This window comes from Onychostoma macrolepis, chromosome 16, assembly GCF_012432095.1.
Source record: "Onychostoma macrolepis isolate SWU-2019 chromosome 16, ASM1243209v1, whole genome shotgun sequence".
NCBI lineage: Eukaryota > Metazoa > Chordata > Actinopteri > Cypriniformes > Cyprinidae > Onychostoma > Onychostoma macrolepis.
Genome location: NC_081170.1, coordinates 19,284,563 through 19,306,186, shown reverse-complemented (window position 1 = coordinate 19,306,186; position 21,624 = coordinate 19,284,563). Strand labels below are relative to the sequence as shown.

The following is a 21,624-nucleotide window of genomic DNA, read 5'->3' as shown; positions in this document are numbered from 1 at the left end:
TGCTCATCAAGGCTGCATTTAAAATACGGCAAAACAGTAATACATTTAAATAGTAATATTTTAAGAAAATAGAACAATTTAAAATAACTGTTTTTATTTTAGTACAGTATATTTTAAAATGTAATTTATTCCTGTCATGGCAAAGCTGAATTTTCAGCATCATTCCTCCAGTCTTCAGTGTCACATGATCCTTCAGAAATCGTTCTAAAATGCTGATTTGCTATTATCAATGTTTAAAATAGTTGTGCTACTTAATATTTCTGCTGCTTAATATTTTTGTGGAAACTGTGATACATTTATTTCAGGATCTTTCAAAAGAACAGCATTTATGTTAAATGGGAATCTTTTGTAACATTATAAATGACTTTTCTTTTTATCAGTTTAATGAATCCTTGCTAAATAAAAGTACTAATTTATTTAATAAAAAATCAAACTGACTCTGAATTTGAACAGTATATACTGTATATGGATTATTTGTGGGTTTATGTTCAGTATGACGGTCAGCGGAACAAACTAGTGGCTTGTGATGGGAATGAGATTGACACCATGTTTGTGGACCGGAGGAAAGATGGAGGACAAGCCGGAAAAACTCTGGTAAGAATGTTTATAGTGTGAAGTAAATGTACCACTACAACAGTGGAAAGGAAAGAAACAGTATATTGAAATAACATTACCTCTAGCCACTTTCCAATGCTGATCTAATGTGCATCACAGGTGATCTGTTGCGAGGGAAATGCAGGATTTTATGAGGTTGGCTGCATGAACACACCACTGGAAGGTAAATGTTTGCGGCTCAATGTGTCTGTTATATTTTTTTTTAACATTAAAGCACTTGAAGCATGTCGAACTGTTTCCTCTCTTGTGTTTACAGGTGGATATTCAGTGTTGGGCTGGAATCACCCAGGGTTTGGCGGCAGCACAGTAAGTCAACATCACGCTATCTGTTCCTCACACTGACCTTGACATAACAGCACACAAGTAATGTAGTATTTGTATGTGTTTTATCTAAAATTGATGGAAACCTCAGTGTGTACCCCTTTTTTCTCCTCTACTTTTTCAGGGAGTTCCGTTTCCTCAAAACGAGGCCAATGCGATGGACGTCGTCATTCAGTTTGCCGTGCACAAACTAGGCTTCCAGTTGAGTGACATTATTGTGTACGCCTGGTCAATTGGGGGCTTCACAGGTACACAATCCCACACCAGCAAACCAGCCAATCACTGATCAGAAAACACTGATCCACAACAGAAAATAATTATTAATTTGTTTTTATTCTTAATGTGCTGCTCTATTTTAGCCAGTTGGGCTGTGATGTCTTACCCAGAGATCCGAGCTCTGGTTCTAGATGCCTCATTTGATGACCTTTTACCACTTGCGCTAAAGGTCATGCCCGACAGCTGGAGTGAGTATTTTATTCTTTTCATGTCTACTCAGTTCTCTAAAGAGTGATCCAAAAAAATGAATGAACGAATGTGTTTGTTTCCATTCCGCAGGACCCTTGGTCACCCATACAGTGAGGCAGTACATGAACCTGAACAACGCTGAACAGCTCTGCAAGTTAGTCACCTTTATTATGATTTATTTAAAGGGATAGTTTACCCAAAAATGAATGACTCACCCTCATGTCGTTCCAAACCCGTAAGACCTTCGTTCATCTTCAGAACACAAATTAAGGTATTTTTGATGCATTCTGAGAGCTCTCTGACCCTCCCATAGACAGCAAGCTTTTACGAAGCTACAAGAATATTTTTGTGCGCAAAGAAAACAAAAATAATGACTTTATTCAAGAATTCGTCTCCTCAAGGTGACACAGAGGAGACAAATTGTTGAATAAAGTCATTATTTTTGTTTTCTTTGCGCACAAAAAGTATTCTTGTAGCTTCGTAAAATATAAGAGTTGATCTCCTTGCTACGTTTCTGGACCTTGATCGTGGTAGTATACTTGCTGTCTATGGGAGGATCAAAGAGCTCTCAGAATTCATCAGAAATATCTTAATTTGTGTCTTACAGGTTTGGAACGACATGAGGGTGAGTAAGTAACGACAGAATTGTCATTTTTGGGTGAACTGTCCCTTTATTAGTAAAACAAAAAGTTAACATTTTGAGCATCATCTAAATACTTTGGCTCTCACTTCAGGTACCAGGGACCAGTGTTATTGATCAGAAGAACCAAAGATGAAATCATCACTACCACGTGAGTTATACTGGACACAGATGAACACATTGATGCTTCGAAGGCAAAAGTGATTTGTTGTTGCTCTTGACATGGCATGTATTATATTTTGATACAGGGGTCCAGAAGACATCATGTCTAACAGAGGGAATGACCTGTTGCTCAAACTACTCCAGTACAGGTCAGACCCAAATTACACAAACTGCTTCATCTGGTTCTGCTCTGTCGGTTGGTTTCATCTCTCTTTCTCTGTCTCTCAGGTATCCTAAAGTCGTGACAGAGGACGCTCTCAGTGCAGTCAGGCAGTGGCTCGCAGCAGGGTCACAGATTGAAGAAGGTGTGCTTTTATAGTTAAATCATTTTAAAGGGATAGTTCACCCAAAAATGAAAAGACCTTTTATGAAAATATATTTTTGATGAAATCCGAGAGCTTTCTGACCCTGCGTAGACAGTAATGCAAATACCACAATCAAGGCCCAGAAAGGTTGTAAGGACATCGTTAAAATAGTCCATGTAGTTATTTTTGTTTTCTTTGCACACAAAAAAGATTTTCGTAGCTTCATAAAATTAAGGTTGTCACATAAACTATTTTATTGATGTTCTTACTACCTTTTTTGGGCCTTGAACATTTTTTTATTATTTATTAATATTAATGCATTTTTCTCTTGGTTAATATTAGAAGTGGATAATATTACTTATTTTATAAGTAATGTAGATTATTAATCTTAATGTTAAAATTTATAAAAATTAAAAAATAAAAATTATTTTTTATTCTCTTGGTCATTATTGAAAAATAATATTTTATGTAAATATTTATTAATATTAATATATATTTTCTCTTCCTTAATATCAGAGGTTGAGTGTATTAATTAATTAATTTATATATATATTTTTTTTAATTCAAATTTAATTGATCTTTTTCTTTACTATGTGGCATATGCCTGAAATGTAGCATGTAAAACCCTGATTTATGGTTTTAGTGTATTTTTTTATTTATTTTAACAGGGTTTTTCAAACTGGGTTCCAAGGAGTGGAAAAGTTTTGAGAAATGTGTAAAAATGAATTAAGTAATATCAGTTAAAATATACAGAATTTATGGCATTACGTTTTCATTTTGCTTTGTAAAGACTGGTCAAAAATCATGAGATTAATCTCAGTTTTTTTATTAAGTTGACAGCCATATTTTCTTTCATGTTTGCACATCTGAAATTAATCGTTAATGGTAGGCAGAAAACAGATAGTGTCTGTTTAATATAATTTATTATATTTTTATTTTGTACAATATAAATTGTCTTTATACTGTACATAAATATAGCTGTCTTTTATAATTCCAGAAGTGGTTCTCTTGCAAGAGGATAATCATTTGGGCATTAGAAAGTTTAAAAAAACCTGAATTAACATATTGGCCATAGCGGCGTTTATGAACTTTAATATGAAAAGAATTATGATTTAGTCGGTATCAGCCAGAATTTCTAGATGGGTTTGTTCTGCTTCCTCTGTTTGATTTTGCTCTATTAAACAGAATGTTTAAAAGTGCTACATTTTTCCTCTGTTCCTCAGAATCTGTGTACACGGGCTATGAGGTGGATGATGATTGGTGCTTGTCTGTGCTGCAGTCCTATCAGACAGACAGAGAGACCCTGTTCCCCTGGAGTGTTGGTACGTGCTTCACACACAGTAGCCATGCTAACGTCCAGAACTTAAATGGGCTGGTGTGATAGAAACGAGGACGTTCAGCAGTGACTTCCATCACTATGGCTACAGTTTCTGCTTAAAACAAGACAAACATTTGACACTTGGTGATCTGATCTTCTGTCTTTTGTTTCAGGTGAAGACATGACACTCGAGGGCAGAAGGCAGCTTGCTCTATTCCTGGTATGTTACAAAAATAACAGAGTATACCCAGTAAATAAAAATGCTACTCTTTCTTAAGAGCTTTTTTAACTTTTTAAGACCTGCACAAATAAAATGAATACCATATGAGCAGGGTAGGGCAATGTAAAATGACTGTAAAAAGTATGATTTACAGTTCAGATAGAAGTTTTCACAAAAACAAAAAGTTTTATAAAATTATACACTTCACATTTCAGCCTTTAAACCATTTTTTAAGAAAATGGATGAGTCAAAAGTATTAATTATTATATTAATTTAAACAATTATCAATAAATTATTATATTAATTAAATAACATACAAACACATTTTACTGTTTAGATCAGGGGTGTCAAACTCAGTTCCTGGAGGGCCGGAGCCCTGCAGAGTTTAGATGCAAACCCTAATTAAACACACCTGATCCAGCTAATCAAGTTCTTCAGGCTTATTTGAAAACTACATGGTATGTGTGTTGGAGCAGGGTTGGAACTAAACTCTGCAGGGCTGCGGCCCTCCTGGAACTGAGTTTGACACCCCTGGTTTAGATCCACCAGTTCACATTTACAGCTCTGCGTGTTTGCAGGGTAAAAACATGGGTCGATTTTTGCATTGGTCTGAACAAAAATAGCCCAATGTTCCTGCAATACTGGAGGCTGCAGTTCTAGGACTGCATAGGACCCTATTTTTTGGGACAGCACCATCTATTCCAGAGGAGACCTGATTCAAACATCAAACAAACAGATGCAAACAAACAGCACATCAGACGTGAAGCGCTGCGGATAATTAACTGAAGCCTTGCACAGGCACAAGTCTTCTTTCCAAGAAAATTGAATTTTAAACCAGAATATATTGAAATAAATTAGGTTAAATATTTCAAGAGGGTTACCAACGGGTATGTTTAGGGTTGGGAGTTGGTTAGGACGATAATTAAGTGTATACAATTAAATAACTACATAATTCCTTAAAAATAATAATATATACAGAATTGAATAGCAAGTGCTATGAAATAGTATGAGCCACTAATATTTAGTCATTTAGCAGATGCTTTTATCCAAAGCGACTTATAAATGAGGATAATGGAAGCAATCAAAATCAACAAAAGAGCAACGTTATGTAAGTGCTATAACAAGTCTCATTTAGCCTAACGCAGTACACGCAGCAAGAGATTTAAAAAAATATATATATAATAAATAAAAAGAAAACGGAATAGAAAAATAATAGAGCAAGCTAGTGTTAGAGGCCTTTTTTGCTTTTGTTAATTGTATAATAAATAAAAAGAAAATGGATATAATACAAAAAGATTAGAAAAGTTAGTGTTAGTTAGTTTTTTTTTTTTTTTTTGAAAACAAGCAGTAAATGAATAGAATGCAAGTCCAAAAGGGACAAGTTTGTTTGTTTGTTTGTTTGTTTGTTTTAAAGAATAGAATTAGAATAGAGAGAGGTGTCACATTCTTCATTCTCTCTTACATTCTTTTTAGCTCATTAAAAATTAATCTTGCTGCTGCGTTCTGGATTAATTGTAAAGGTTTGATACAACTGGCTGGAAGACCTGACATAATACATACATACAAAAAATGAATAAATAAAATAATTAAAAAACAAACAAACAAAAAAAATGTAGGGTCCTAGAAATCCAGCTTCCGGTATTGCAGGAATACCCTGCTCACAACAGCCTTATTGAACATGCACATTCATTGTCTGCCACAGCAGAACAAAGCAGCACAGCACCGGAGCACCGGACTTTGAAACGTGCAGCGCTCATATTAATTTATAGCCTTTTGAAGTTTAATCATTACATTAAGCTGTATCGCGATTCTGGTCTGTACTCAAATTTAAGACCTCTTGAAACCATAATTAAAACTTTCTTGTACAATTTAAGACTTTTTAAGGACCCGCGGGAACCCTGTCTCTATATAATATAATAATGTTTATAGGTCATCAATCTAATGTGACTTTCCTCTCTCTCAGGCACGAAAGTATATGCGAAACTTTGAGACGACACACTGCACTCCACTCCCTTTTTCTGAGTTCAGGCCTCCCTGGAAACTGTAGAGCACTGATGAGACTAACAGGAAGAGAGCTCTGGAGGTCAGAGGTCAAAGGGAATCACACACCGGTACATTTGAGTCAGTTCTGTGGGGCGGCGTTTAGAATTAGTCATTCGTTTAAATGTGACAGGGTTACTCGTTTATGTTTGTTCGCATGGTTTGATAGAGATATCTTAAGTTATTGGTTGTGCTCTGCCTCCATCGCAGTGGGTATTTAACATGAAGATCGGAAAGTGTTGATGCTCAGGTTTGTGGTCACTGTCGTGGCGTTTGTTTCTTTTGAGAGACTCTCAGTGACTGGACTCAAAGATCTCTTGCCTCTTTCTCAGTCTGTATTAATTTTTATCCTCTATTTTGTGGAGCACTGTAATTATGAACAAATCGTATCGTAAAAATGTTCTGAATGTTATATTGCATATGAATATTAAATAAAACCAGGGGATACTTTTTTTGTGGTTAGGTTCCTCCATGTCTTCAATCATGTCATTATTTGCGGTTGACACAAAATAAAAGTTTCTTATTTGAAAGCTAAATTGTTTTTTTTTTGAAAATGGGAACCAGCATCACTGATATGCTGTATATTATGTTAACTTTATAAACAGATGCTTATATACATGTGTATGTATATACAGTGAGCTTGGTGACTTTATAATACAAATAAACAACAGAGAAAATTCATAATTTTCCATCTAAGGTTGTTGTTTATTCAAGCTTCCCCACATTACTGTTCAGTAAACAGGACTGACATACATTAGACAGAGAGAACAAAAGAATCTGAATGGAAAAATTCATAAATGATAGAAAAAAGATGGAGACGAGTTGTTACATCATCTTTCTGAAGTTCTCGATGGCTTCCTTCGCTTTTTGCAGTTCTGTTTCATTCTGCCTCAGCTGGAAAGAAAATAAAAATGTTGCACTTTTCTTCAAGACAGTCAACTGCAGAAAACTGTAATTTAAGACCATTTTCTCTGACAAATTGCTTCCCCTCCATCCCACTTACCTTCTCAGCATCTGCCTCCTGCACTTTAACAGGAACTTTCTCCTTGTAGTCGTTCTTGGCCATCTTTTCCTTCATCTTTTCCATCTGTTTCTCCAGCTCCCCTTTCTTTGCTGTCAGTTTAGTGACCTCCTTTTCCAAATCAATCAAACCCTGATTCACAGAAAAGGATTTAGAAACCGGCATGTTTACAGACACAGAAAGCTCATTACACTCATTAAAATGTGACGCTGTAGCAGGGGGAAATGAATTCTTGACACAATGCCAAACCAGATGATTGGGTGCTGAGAAGGTGTTGGTGTTATTTTTAGAGAATCTAATTTAAATTCACTTGATCTCCTCATTTCCGGTTGATTAAATTAATGAATGTATTTGGCAGCTGTGGTGGGATTATAACAACCAGAATAAAACTCCTTCAGGTGTATTAATGCAAGTCAAAATGCTTTTGCCATGAAACAACATTCTCGAAGACTTTTACCTTCAGCATGAGGTGAACAGTGCATTTATCTGAGGCGATGGCCACCGCACAGCCTTGTGGGATAGTGCTTTCGCCCCCCACCACTGGGTAAATAGCCTGAGAGTAAGACAGCGTCTGGATCTGAAGACTGTATGTCTGGACCAGAGCAGCAGTATCGCCATCTATGCACTGCAGATAACCTGACAAAGAGATCAAATGGACACGAGTTACACATCTGCTAATAAAAATCTGAAATAATACAAAGACAGTGAGGTTCTCGTATGTTAATATCATATGGTCAGTAGGTTGTGTGTAAACCTCAACGTGTGTGTGATATGGGTAATATTGAGACTAGGGATGCACCAACTTTTGCCTCTTGTGATTCTGTGATGAAGCTCATGAACTACACAACTGTTCATATTACATTAAAATAAAAATATACTTTTTTTTAACCGGAATAATATTTCACAATATTCTACTGCATTTAAAAAAAAAACTACCAACCCCAAACATTTGAACAGTAATGTACATGGCAATTATTAAAATTCTATACTATTTTGTCTTAATAAACTAAAAATACAACACTACAAAAATGAAAAATCAATAAAATATCCATTATTCACTAATAAAAAAAACTGAAAATCAGATGACAACCAACAAATACTGCACAAATTTTTTATGACCATCCAGCATTGGATTTGCATCAGTCACATCAGATCAATGTTTAAAATGGTCCATATACTAATATTGACCCATGCTTCGGATCAGTGCATCTCTAGTTCAATCTAGTCAGTTTGAAATGAGTGTGCAGTGTCCTGTGTGATGTCTCACAGTCAGCGCGGGTCTTGGTCAGGTTATAATCGGCCCGGAGTGATCGGATGGTTCTGACCACAGACATGACAAACTCCATCTGACGGTCGATGTCCTCGCTGTGCCAACAGAACTACAAACAAACAAACAAAACACCATTTACACCAGAAACCACCACAGAATGCATTTCGTTCAGACAACAGCCTCTCTTTGCTCTTCTTTTCATTAAAACTTTTTTCCAGAGGTTATTTTAATCTAGTCACCATCACATTCCACTACCTTGCCTCAATGAATGATGAAAAATGATCCAGGAAAAAACTCTAAAAAGAGCTCATTATAGTGGGACATCAAAGACTATATCATGATTAATAAACTTTTTTTTCTCCATTAGGCTGGTTCTCTGTGTGATTTTGCCCCCTTCTGACCAGACAATTCTTGTTACTTTAACCAGCAAGTAGTACTTGAGATGTGTAGGTGACATGAATGAATCACTTCCCTGACTTTCTACTGACCACATGGACAGCATGATGACTGCGTCCTGACATTCTTTATTAGAATAGAATAACATTTTTACCAGCCTAGATACTAGAAAACACTGCCATTACCCTTGAACTTTGACCTCTGCTCACCTCTGATGTTTCTGGATAAGGTGAGACACAGATGCTGGAAGGGCTGTCCTGAGCATGTCTTCTTGGCAACCGCTGGAAGAGCTCCTCTGTCACAAAAGGCATGAGGGGAGACAGGAGACGGAGTCCCACCTCCAAACAGGTGTAGAGAGTCTGTCTGCAGATGTCTGCCTGCTTTTGTCCCTCTGAGTCTGTCCTGCTCAACACCGGCTTCACACTCTCCTACAACGGCAAACAAAAACCTCTCAAATGTAACAAATTCCACTCCAAAAATCTTATTTAGAAATGTGTGTGCATCAAACATACAAATGAAGAGGTAAAACGCAAATGTGTGAATTAATTACCAGATAGACATCGCAGAGCTCGTACAGCCAGAAATTATAGATGGCAGTGGTGATTGCGGGAAAATCGTAGGCCTGAAATCCACTATCACACAGCGCTACTGCTGCGCACAGACGGGACAGAATCCAGCGGTCAGACACGCTTTCACTGCCACACAGCTGAGAGACACAGAATCACATGTTCAGAAATGAACAGAGAGGGAAATCAACCCACGATACACTGTTCACAAATACTGAACATAGTTAGCATGTCCTGACACATCCTCCATCCATCTATCACTTCCTCCTGTCCATCCCTCTCACCTGAGCTTTCTCCCAAGGCACAAATCCCTCTCCCAGAGTCCTCATGGCGAACTTCACAGCATTCCACAGCTTGTTACAGAAATACCTGTATCCCAGAATCCTGTTCACATCCAGATTAATGTCTCGGCCTGGAAGAAATAAACAAAAATGCACATAATACTTTATGTAACCACATACATTAACTAATCTAAAAGGCGCTTCAATGCTATATTTGTTAAGTACACTAATAAATTCACACTGTGGTGCACTTTGTGTACTACAATAACATTGCGTAAACTACTATTTCTAATACCGTAAGATTTTTTTACCCTGACTGGTGTAAGCACACAGAGCAAATCTGAGCGCATCTGTCCCGCATTCAGGAATTCCATTGGGATAGTCAGATTTCTACAGAGCGGACACAAACAGAATAGAATAGAAAAGCATTGCAGCAGTTAAGGGTACAATAAGAGATTTTAATAAATCTTAAGGAACCAGGTTATACCTGTCCCTGTTTGGCCTTCTCAATCTCCAGAGGGTCTAGATTGCTGTCTGCTAGCTGCACATGAAGACCCTACACATACACACACACACCTCAAATTAATTTTGCGCAATAACACCTTATGTAGCCACGTGGTGTTGCTGGAAGAACTGTTGTTGTTTAGTTACCTCCAGTGAAATGCCAGTGATGACGTCCAGAGGGTCGATGACGTTACCGAGAGACTTGCTCATTTTCCTGCCATGGGCGTCCCGTACCACTGCATGCAGGTACACCTGAACAAACACGCCAGGTTTATACCACAAGTTACGAAACATAAGTTAGTCGAGCTTTGACTGCAATGACACTGCAAGTTCGGCAGTTTAACAGACACTCACTTTTAAATTTTATTGCTCCAGGAGCTCCAAAAATAAAATATAGAAGATATTTAATCTAAAACACACACATCAACACACCCACCTCTTTGAAAGGTAGTTTTCCGGTGAGTTTGAGGCCCATCATGACCATACGAGCAACCCAGAAGAACAGGATATCATGGCCCGTCTCTAACAGTGTGCCTGGGTAGAAGACTCTCAGATCCTCTGACTAACACAAATATATTGCAAAATTACATAATCAGTAAGTCTAGGTATTGAAATTATGACATAATAGGACATATTGTCAAGATTTTGACAATATGACATAACAGCACCCAGGGACCCCCGACACAAAGAAACTAGACTTTTTTCTCTTTGTAATATATTGCTTATGTAATCATAATATATCATTAGAAATGTAACTATGATATGTTATGTTGTGTATCATATATCTATCTATCTATCTATCTATCTATAAAATAAATATTACATTATATATATACACACACACACACACACAAACAAACACACATTGCAGTGCAGCAATATCATATTTTAAATAACTAATTTTATTTCATATTTAAAAATGTAAAATTAAATAAAAAGTACAAATAAAATAAGTAAATCTGGTATTAGGCACTTATAAAAGTAATACAAAATTGTGTTCAACAATAATTAAAATTAAATTAACAATAAAATAAATTAAAATAAATCTAGCATTACAACAATCAGTCCTAGACCTAGTTCCGCTCATTTAGACTGAGTTTAAACTACATAGTGCCATTGCAGTCTTACATATTGCTTAGCGACGTGTGTGTGTGTGTATGTGTGTGTGTGTGTTGTATTAATATCTGACCTCAGTGGGCCAGCCAAAGATGGAGAAGGGGAAGATCCCTGAGGAGAACCAAGTGTCCAACACATCCTCATCTGAAACACAGACAAAGATGCTTTATTGACGCCAGGGGGTAAACACTGACATAAACAGAACAGGAGGAGAAAGCGACTCCGTTGTAATGAGAGCATGTGTATGTAAGACTCGTACCTTGGCGCAGAGAGATTTTGTCTGCAGTGACATTGAAGCGTTTGGCAGCGTTTTCTCTGGCTTCCTCCTCTGATCTCCCACTGACCCAATAATGTCCATCCACATCCTAAGCACAGACAACAACATCTTACTTCCCACCATCTGTGTGTATCCAGTGCACATACTGCAAGCTGCATGTGGCTCCTCTTACCTCGCCTGGTTTGACTGACGGATCATTCACAGTCACAAAGTACGCTGGTATCCTGTGACCCCACCACAACTGCCGTGAGATGCACCAGTCCCTGAAACCCAAAAAGCGTTACCACACACAGAAAAGACTCCAGCAGAGAACAGCTGGGCTGAGATAGACGGATCACCTGATGTTGTCCATCCAGTTGAACCAGGTTTTGAGGTGGTGGTCAGGGATGATCTTGAGCTCTCCGTTTCTGACGACATCTGCGGCCTGCTTTCCCATCTCTCTGCAGTCCACGTACCACTGAGGCTTCAGAAGAGGCTCCACTATGTCCTTAGAACGGCTGAGAAACACACTCAAAACCTTAATACATGTTAACATAACAGCTGTTATGTCTATTCCAGGATTAGATGGCATTTCAACATAAATTATGAATATATTGGAATACATTTTTCATAAATTATAAATTACAACTTATTTCATTGTAATTGTAATCCAATGGGTTGAATTTTTATGTAGCTTTGTTGTCCATGTTGTCCACCTGTCCATGTTTGCCTCTGCATAATTGGGCTAGCTTCTATCAAGTGACAGATGAATTAGCACCAAAATACCATATTTTGTCTTGGATTTGCAGACAAAAAGGGAAATTTTGCTAAACTAACTAAAAATGATACAATCGTTCAAAAGTTTGGGGTCAGCAAATTTATAAAGTTACAAATATATATATATATATATACACATATACATATATATACACATATACATATGGGTAGTTGACGTATCAATGTGTCCTATGGTGTGATGGAAAAATGTAAAAAGAAATTAATTAATAAAAACTCTAACATTGAAGATAAACCTCTCTCATGCTATTTGTAACTAAGAATGAAAATACATTTTTCTTATGGTATTTGTATGTTGTTTTTTGTACATTTTTTCTATGTCACTCCAATTTTTATTTGTCAACTATATCTCACTATATTGCTGTTTGTATTCTTACTGACCCCAAAATAAAAAATTTTTAAAAACCTGTGTATAACATTTCAGTAAATATAATGTCTGAGAACAGTTTTCAAAAATACCTGACAAAGCTTTTTTAAAGTATAAACTAGTAACTAGCAAGATTACTGTTTTGCGGTGAAGTTTACTTTGTTATTGTATGGCAGCTTCAACAATGTACTTTTAAAAATTGCATAATTTCTTCCTCTTTAAAAATGTATTAATTTTTGGGGATCTTGCATTGTTTACTTCTTTGTTATTCCACAAGGAGGCACTTGCACACCTGCAGTTCCCATCTAGTGATAAATACATGTTTGGTTGTCACTTTCTAAGTCATTGCTTGTAAAACACAATTGTATCATTTTATTTTTTTAGTTTATGCTTTAAATACAATGTTGTTTATAAAGATACATAAAGATTTTCAAGTAATATGACAGTTTGTAAACATTTTCAATTATGTTTCCATTGGCAGTACTGTATCCTACATGCCTGTCCATGACCACCTAGGAATATTAAGGAGTTGAGTGGGAGTTAGTGTCTAACCTGCAGACGGGTACCACCATGGGATTGTCTTTGACCTCCTTAAACTGGCCCAAGTCCTTCAGAGCCTGGAGCACAGCTTTCCTCGCCTCAAAGCGCTTCATTCCCTAAAACACCAGAGAAATGCAGATTATTCAAAGAACAATTAATTGGTCTACCCCGGTGTGAACAGGGTCAAATATATCACAGTATGTGCGTGTCTACCAGGAATGGAGGAGGAACACTGATGAGGAGGCCATTTTCATCGAGGATGTTGATGAAGGGCAGTTTGTGTCTCTCTCCCACCTCATAATCATTATGATCATGAGCAGGAGTGATCTTCACAGCACCTGAACAACGACACCATATTGTAGACTAAACACTGCCCAGAGAAAGACAATCTTACTGAAAATAACTTTCTGTCCTCCGTTTATTACCTGTTCCAAAGTTCACATCCACAAAGTCATCAAACACAATGGGCATCTTTCTGTCACAGAATGGGTGAACAACCATCTTTCCTTTGAGATGCTGGACAGAAAAGAAGCTTTCAGTTAACTTAACTCAAACGTTTTCAGACACAAACAGAGTTTTGGGAAGAAAACTTTTGTGTCACCTGATATCTGGAGTCATTAGGGTGGACGGCAACAGCTGTGTCTCCAAGCATCGTCTCAATACGGGTGGTGGCCACTACCACCTCCTCATCTGCAGCAGAACATTTCATTTTAAACACATCTGTATATCTCCTCAGTGCATCTAACCTCATTTCTCCTGACTTAACTCTCACCTGATCCTTCGACCTTGTAAGAGAAGGACACCAGCACTCCAAACTCAACCTTCTCTTTATAACCCGGCACAGGAAGAAGAGTTCGCCCTGTCAGCTCCTTTTTATCGACCTGGAACACAAAACTCATCACATGACCTCAGTAGAAAGAGACTTGGAGACTGTTAGTGAAGATGTCATTTCAGTCATCAGCCACTTTCCCACATAAACTTCAGCTGTTGTAAAAACTGCTGGATATTGTTTTCAACTAAAGCTACCATCTAAAAACTACACTGGCAAGCTTTTACTTGTGTTGGGATGGTTTTAAACTCAATTTTAAGAAAGTTTTCCAAAACAAATCATTGTTGCGGTGTCACTTACACTGCCGTTCAATAGACTGGGGTCTAAATGAAATTAATATTTGTATTTAGCAAGGATGCTTTAAAGGGTTAGTTCACCCAAAAATGAAAATTCTGTCATTAATTACTCACTCTCATGTCGCTCCAAACCCGTAAGACCTTCGCTCATCTTCAGAACACAAATTAAGATATTTTTGATGAAATCCAAGAGCTTTCTGACCCTGACAGCAATGCAACTGAAATGTTCAAGGTCCAGAAAGGTAGTAAGGGCATTGTTAAAATAGTCCATTTGACATCAGTGGTTCAACCTTAATGTTATTAAGCTACGAGAATACCTTTTTTGTTTTGTTTTTTCAAAAAAAAAGAAAGAAAAAGAAATCAACCAGTTCCTCTCATCTGTGTCAGTCTTTGATGCGCGTTCATGAGAGCACCACGACTCGTGAGTGATGCTGCTGATGCAGGAGCCGGCATTCTTTATGCACAAAATGTATTCTCATAGCTTCATAAAATTACGGTTGAACCACTGATGTCACATGGACTATTTTAACAATGTCCTTACTACCTTTCTGGGCCATGAAAATGTCAGTTGCGTTGCTGTCAGGGTCAGAAAGCTCTCAGAATTCATCAAAAATATCTTAATTTGTGTTCCAAAGATGAACAAAGGTCCTACAGGTTTGGAACGACATGAGGGTGAGTAATTAATGACAGTATTTTCATTTTTGGGTGAACTATCCCATTAAATGGATCACAAGCGACAGTAAATTATTAATGCTACAAATGATTTCTATTTCAAATAAATGCTGTTTTTAACTTTATATTCAAAGAATCCTGAATAAATTTTTCTTTTTTTTAAATCACTGTTTCCACAAAAATACAGTAACACAGCTCCTTAAAATCCAGCTTTGCCATCAAAAGAATACATTACATTTTAATATAAAAACAGTAATAATATTAAATTGTAATAATATTTTACAATATTATTTTTAAACAGAAAGAATGTTTTGCTGTAATTTACCACATAAATGCAGTCCTGGTGAGCATAAGAGACTTGTTTCAAATAAATTTAAAAAATCTTACAAACCCCAAACTTTCTGAACATTAGTGGCAGTGGATGAGTTTTCCCACTCAATTAATCACAGATGGGAGTGACTAACATTGAGACGTCAAAGCCATAACCACAGCCACATCACCCTGCAGCCAAAGACTGGTTGCCCACTGAAGCTAAGCAGGATTGAGCCTGGTCAATACCTGGATGGGAGATCTCCTGGGAAAACTAGGTTGCTGCTGGAAGAGGTGTTAGTGAGAACAGCAGGGGGTGCTCACCCTGTGGTCTGTGTGGGTCCTAATGCCCCAGTATTTTTACGGGGACACTATACTGTCAAAAAGCAGTCTTTCGGATGCGACGTTAAACCAAGGTCCTGACTCTTTGTGGTCATTAATACTCCCATGGCACTTCTCGTAAAGAGTAGGGGTGTAACCCCGGTGTCCTGGCCAAATTGCCACCACTGGCCCTTGTCAATCATGGCCTCCTAATTATCCCCATCCACTTGATTGGTTCTATGACTCTCTGTGGGAGAGAGACCCCCCACCCACATGATTGTAAAGTGCTTTAGGTGTACAGCAATTCACAATTAAGTGCTATATAAATGCATCGTTCATTCATTCAAAGTTTGCATGCAGATATGAACGTACTTCCATGTCAGAGATGGCAGAGTTGAGGGTGCAGGACCAGTTGACGAGTCTCTTGCTCCTGTAGATCACACCCTCCTCATGCATACGTATAAAAGCCTCCTGGACCGCAAATGACAGTTTCTGCAAGCAGACCATATTACACATGATTACAGACCAGCCATCATTAAATAATGACACTTTAATGCTAAGTTGCGTAAAGCTGGTTAACAACAACCAGACTTTCCACATGTCATTTAACACATGAATTGTGTATACCAAGTGCATACCAAGGCATGTTTGGGTTGAACATTGTACTCACATCATCCATGGTAAAACAAGCTCTGTCCCAGTCCAGAGAAGAACCTAGCTTCTTCAGCTGGTGATAGATGCGATCACCCTTTCTGTTCGACACCGAAAAGAAGAGAAATTTGTTCATATAATTGGAGCTAAATTTATTATTTATAGATCTAATGGAATTATCCATCTCCATTCCAGAAATCTCCTCAACCTCTCACACTCACTCGTTCTTCCACTTCCAGATCTCCTGGATGAAGTTCTCTCTCCCGAGATCGTGTCTGGTCATCTTTCGCTCTCTCATCAGTTTCTTCTCCACCACCACCTGTGTGGCGATACCAGCGTGATCACAGCCGGGATTCCACAGTGTGGTCTCTCCTCTCATCCTGTGCCTGCATCACACCAAAGCAATCCCATTCCACACATCATTACTTTTGACTTTTGTAATTTATGATATTGGGCTTATGCTTTATTAACAATAATATGCCTGTCTATTTTTTAATAACTACATAGCAAAGTTAATATTACAGCTTATAACTAATATCTATAACAATTGCGTTAATTATTTATAACAATTATGACTGGTTACCATCTTGTCAGGCTATCCTGAATAGCATTGGTCAAGGCGTGACCAAGGTGGAGGGATCCGGTTACATTAGGTGGAGGAATACACATCATGAACACTCCATGTGGGTTTGGCTCACTCACATTCTTCCTCTGGAAGCAGAAATAGAATTAAAAAATTGACACTAGTACCATTCAAAAGTTTGGGTTCGGTAGGATTTTTAAAAAAATGTTTTTAAAATAAGAAAAATGTTTTGCTCACCAAAGGCTGTGTTTATTTTCTCAAATACAGTAATATTGTCCAATATTATTACTATTCAAAAGAACAGTTTCCTATTTGAAAATATTTAAAAATGCAATTTATTCATGTGATGGCAAAGCTGAATTTTTTTTTTTTACTTCAGTCTTCAGTGTCACATTACCCTTTAGAAATCATTCTAATACGTTGATTCTTTCTTATTATTATTAATGTTGAAAACATGTTGTGCTTCTTGTACTTTTGTGGAACAGTTGTGTTTTTGTGGAAACCATGTAAGAAAGAAAACAAAAATAACGACTTTATTCAACAATTCTTCTCCTCCTCCACCCTATAGCACCATCTTGAAGAGTATTACATATGTAAACGATGTATTCTGTTCTGTGTCAGCAGCACCATATGCAGATATGCTGTTTACGTTGTTTCCGCTTTGATCTGATTGTAAACAACGTATTCATTGCATATGTTTACGTACGTGATACTCTCCAAAATGGCGCTATAGGCTGACGAGGAGGAGACAAATTGTTGAATAAAGTCATTATTTTTGTTTTCTTTGAACAGAAAATGTATTCTCGTAGCTTTGTAAAGTTACGGTTGAACTACTGATGTCACATTGATTAATTAACGATTTCCTTGCTACGTTTCTGAACCTTGATCGTGCAAGGATCCTTGCTTTCTATGGGAGGGTCAGAGAGCTCTCGGAATGCATCAAAAATATCTTAATTTGTGTTCCGAAGAAGAACGAAGGTCTTACAGGTTTGGAACGACATGAGGGTGAGTGACTGCATTGTGAATGACAGAATTTTCATTTTTGGGTGAACTATCCCTTTAATCTTTCCTTGCTAAATAAAAATACTAATTTCTTTTATCACTCTTACTGACCCCAAACTTTTGTATTATAGTGTACCTACAGTGTCTCAGGATGAACCAAAATACTTTTGATTATTTTTATGTCATACCCCATATTCAGGCTTGAAGAAACCCTGTTTTTCCCACCAGGAGTACCAGGCCGCTTCCACATACTGAGGACTGTAAGAATCAGGCAGAGGACTCAAGACATCTGAAACACATGAAGCAAGACACATAAGACGTTACATGACACATTTGAAAAATACAATTACTGCTAATGGAAGCAAAAACACACCTTTTTTCTCTCCAGGCGGTGTGGGGATGTTGTAGGTGATCACACCCAGTTCCTTCTTCTCAGGTTTGGCCTTTTTCTGTTGGAGGGAACAGAATAAGTTCAACTGTCTGTCTATCTCAGTGTTATTAAGAGAATAAGATGCTGAGATCATCACTCTACCTCAGTCTGAGGCTGCATCTTCTTCTTCTCTTCCATCTCTTTCTTCTGTTGAAACTTTTCCATCTTTTCTCGCTTCTTGGCCTCTTTCTTCAGCTGAGCCTCTGTTTTAGGAGGACCTGAGAAAAACAAGAAAACCGATATACAAACAAATCATTCAGACAACTCCTAAAAGCCATTCAGACTGTGATAAGATCAAATCTATCTGAAGTTACAAGAATATATCAGCTGATGTTTTAATCTACTAGTTTATAATGATCTTAAAATACATACAAAACACTATTCCTATTCTTCAAATCACACACATCCTTACCGTTAGCAGGTGTGCCGTCTGGTGTAGCCGCTTCAGAAGCAGCAGTTGCTGTGGCATTGACAGCAGCGCTAGGTTTGGGTGTCACAGGCACCATTTTCTCACACAGTGAGATTTTACCCAGCACCTTCAGGAACTGTGGCTGGTTCACACAGGTATCATACCATCTTGTCACATTCACCAATGACTTCCTGTCTGCAGGCTCCAATGCCTTCAAAAGAAACAAACATACTAATAATCAGGAATCAATCATTTTTGACAACAATAACAGCAAATTAAATATAAATGTAATACCTGTATAATAATAGAACTAAAACTATACTAAAAATAATTTTCATGAATTGAAATAAAGCTAAAATACACTAAATATTACACACACACAAAAAAAAAATGTTGGTCTTGGCATCTTACTGAAATCAGTTTAAACTTAAGCAGTAAAATTGCAAAAATTAAAAAAAATATATAAAAAATAAAGCCATAAAGAAATATATATATATATACACAAATCTATATACAGAAGTCTACATAACAAATTAAGTAAAACAGATTTTTAAAAACCTTTTCAAAATATTAATAAACTATGAAGGTATTTAAAATAATACTAAAATAAAACTAATCGGGGGTGCGTTTCCTGCCTGACTTTCTTCCATTAAGCAAAAAAATGAAAAATTTATTTTTGCCCATACAATGAAAGTCAATGGCATGCAACATTGTTTCTGGATTCCACTGACTTTCTTTGTATGGCCAAAATATTTTAAATATTCCTCAAAATGTCTTCTTCTACAGAAGAAAGAAATACAATACAGGTTTGCAGTGGCATGAAATATGATGGTGAGTAAATGATGACAGATCTGAAATATTTTTAATAATACAACCTGTTATAATAAAAGAGTTAAAGTGGACAAGCATACAGATGTGTACTCACATATTTAAATGGCAGGAGTGCTGCCACAGCAACAGCTATATCCGCCAAAGTCACACCCTCTCCTACGAGGAACGTCCGTGGCGCTAGAGTCTCATCTAGAGCTTTGAGAACACGCAGCAGCTCTGCTTTGGAACTCTGCTGGAGCTAAAATGAAAGATCAATTGATATTACATCAAAAGTAATGATAAAAAATAGTGCAAATTCTTTTTTTTTATTTAACGAAATATAAAGGTCTAAAAATGAGGTGCTGTGTCCTTGGAATGTGTTTTTTGCTGGCTATCAATCAACACATGGCGCACACACTGATAATTAGAGCATCAGGTGATAATGCATAAATAGACCTGTACAGACAAATACATACCTTCTTATCAACCCCCATGATCCTCAGCAGAGGGAATGTCACAGCACAGGCCACCGGCATCAGCTCGTTCTCAGCAAAGCTCAGCCATTGCCAAACCTGACTCTCCTGCTTTTTATTGCTGCCTGTCCGGTTGCCCGCTGTTGCCAGGTACCAGCTCACAGCATTAGCACCGGAGAGCACGGTGCCCCCCGAACCCACTAAGACCAGTGCAGGACGAGATCTGGCCACCTCAGCCGGAGGGTCCTCATGGACGATTCGTGGAGGAGATGAACAGAATTCAGCAGCGATCAAGGGCAACAAACTCCTGAAGTCATCAGGGTGGGAAGAGATGTATAGAGTGTCCATCTGACAGAGAGATATGAGGGCCATGTCAATTAATAATTACTTTTTTTTTTTTGGAAAATAAGTGAATGTTTTGTAAAATTCGCTTAAATTTAAAATTGTATTCAATTTCTACAGTTTTGCGTACTGTTATATCAATAATATTCCAACACAAAGCTTTAATACGGAAATGAAAGCAAAAGTATTAGAATGTCAATATTCTTTGTCAACTAACAAAACCCTTAGGATATTACTTCACTTTTTACTTTTATATACACATTTCATTTTGTGATCTAAGCCTCATCACTTTTACTTTAACTGTGCAAATAACAAATAAACTGTAACTCTCAGATCATATATAGAAAATGAGCTCACTGAATTAAGATTCCCTTAAGTAATTGTATTCATTTTAAGATCGCAATAAACCCTTTTACTCAGTAATATTTGTATGTTTATATTACAGTGTAATGCTGCCATAATAACATGAGTATTTTGCCGTAAATATAGACCGGCTAATTGGCTAAACGCATGATGTGTTTATTTCAGCATAGCTATGACTGCAAAAGTCAAGAAATTACAAATGAGATACACACACTTATGGTTATATCGATCAGCATAAATTCGGCAGTATCTGTTAAAGTCTTGTTGAATATCATTAGCAACTCACCTGTAGGCAGCAGTGGGGAAACGTCAGCCTAAATCCAGCATGCAGAGGACCCAATGCTTCTTAAGCGCTGCCGTAAAGTGATGTAAACGGTCGTAAAGCGCATCCGTCTGACGCAATAAATGTGTAACAGATAACTGTGTCCGATAGAGGCGCTATGAGCTACAATTACACTCAACGTTATGATGTAAACCACTGGAAATGAGAACTGATGGGCAATGTACAAATTAAACAATGGAAAGATTGATTAAAAAACAGTAGCCTACGCTGTTGCCAGTAAAGAACATTATTTGTAATTTTGAATGTATTGACAAAAGTATTGACAAACTTTTAAATTTTATGATTTTCAAGAGCAAATATTCACACATTTCATCTCATTAGCCTTTTTGTGACGATCTTGTCTTTTTAAATCAGGGGTTTTCAAACTAGGGACTGCAAAGGAGTGAAAAAAGAAGTAAAAACAGATAAATAAAAATAGGATTAAATAATATTAAAATAGGATTAATAAATAAATAAACGAGTAAATAATCAAATAAATAAAAATTCATTAAGTACGCCTAAGCAAATGAATACATCTAACAATACAGAAGGCTACTTTAATGAGTAGAGAAAAAAATGTATGTAATGAAACTATTATTTATAGGCTATTAAAC

General features: G+C 37.0%; 2 protein-coding genes across 2 annotated transcripts in view; one reads left to right on the top strand and one right to left on the bottom strand.

Annotated features, from left to right (window-relative positions):
* The window catches only part of abhd16a (abhydrolase domain containing 16A, phospholipase), an 11,953-nt gene extending 5,415 nt beyond the window's left edge, over nt 1–6,538 (top strand). Inside the window, exons 9-20 of the mRNA XM_058747058.1 lie at nt 493–594; nt 715–778; nt 872–921; nt 1,061–1,184; nt 1,296–1,400; nt 1,492–1,555; nt 2,136–2,192; nt 2,290–2,352; nt 2,432–2,508; nt 3,732–3,830; nt 4,000–4,046; nt 6,010–6,538. Of these exons, the coding sequence (XP_058603041.1) occupies nt 493–594; nt 715–778; nt 872–921; nt 1,061–1,184; nt 1,296–1,400; nt 1,492–1,555; nt 2,136–2,192; nt 2,290–2,352; nt 2,432–2,508; nt 3,732–3,830; nt 4,000–4,046; nt 6,010–6,093 (936 nt within the window). The 3' untranslated portion in view covers nt 6,094–6,538. The remainder of the gene's footprint in view (nt 1–492; nt 595–714; nt 779–871; nt 922–1,060; nt 1,185–1,295; nt 1,401–1,491; nt 1,556–2,135; nt 2,193–2,289; nt 2,353–2,431; nt 2,509–3,731; nt 3,831–3,999; nt 4,047–6,009) is intronic.
* A 225-nt stretch (nt 6,539–6,763) lies between these two features.
* Nucleotides 6,764–21,111, bottom strand: vars1 (valyl-tRNA synthetase 1). The gene is made up of 31 exons (XM_058747049.1): nt 20,975–21,111; nt 19,987–20,331; nt 19,626–19,769; nt 18,704–18,911; nt 18,394–18,509; nt 18,235–18,310; nt 18,050–18,150; nt 16,860–16,987; nt 16,498–16,662; nt 16,296–16,377; nt 15,998–16,117; nt 13,971–14,079; nt 13,800–13,888; nt 13,624–13,714; nt 13,412–13,536; nt 13,211–13,314; nt 11,856–12,014; nt 11,690–11,780; nt 11,500–11,605; nt 11,314–11,384; nt 10,561–10,686; nt 10,272–10,376; nt 10,108–10,176; nt 9,932–10,010; nt 9,624–9,751; nt 9,324–9,479; nt 8,983–9,201; nt 8,375–8,486; nt 7,565–7,743; nt 7,090–7,239; nt 6,764–6,980 (listed from the first exon to the last, which is right to left on the bottom strand). Exons 2-31 carry the CDS (start codon nt 20,329–20,331, stop codon nt 6,912–6,914), a joined length of 3,822 nt encoding a protein of 1,273 aa, XP_058603032.1. The 5' UTR covers nt 20,975–21,111; the 3' UTR covers nt 6,764–6,911.
* Between the last annotated feature and the right edge of the window lie 513 nt (nt 21,112–21,624).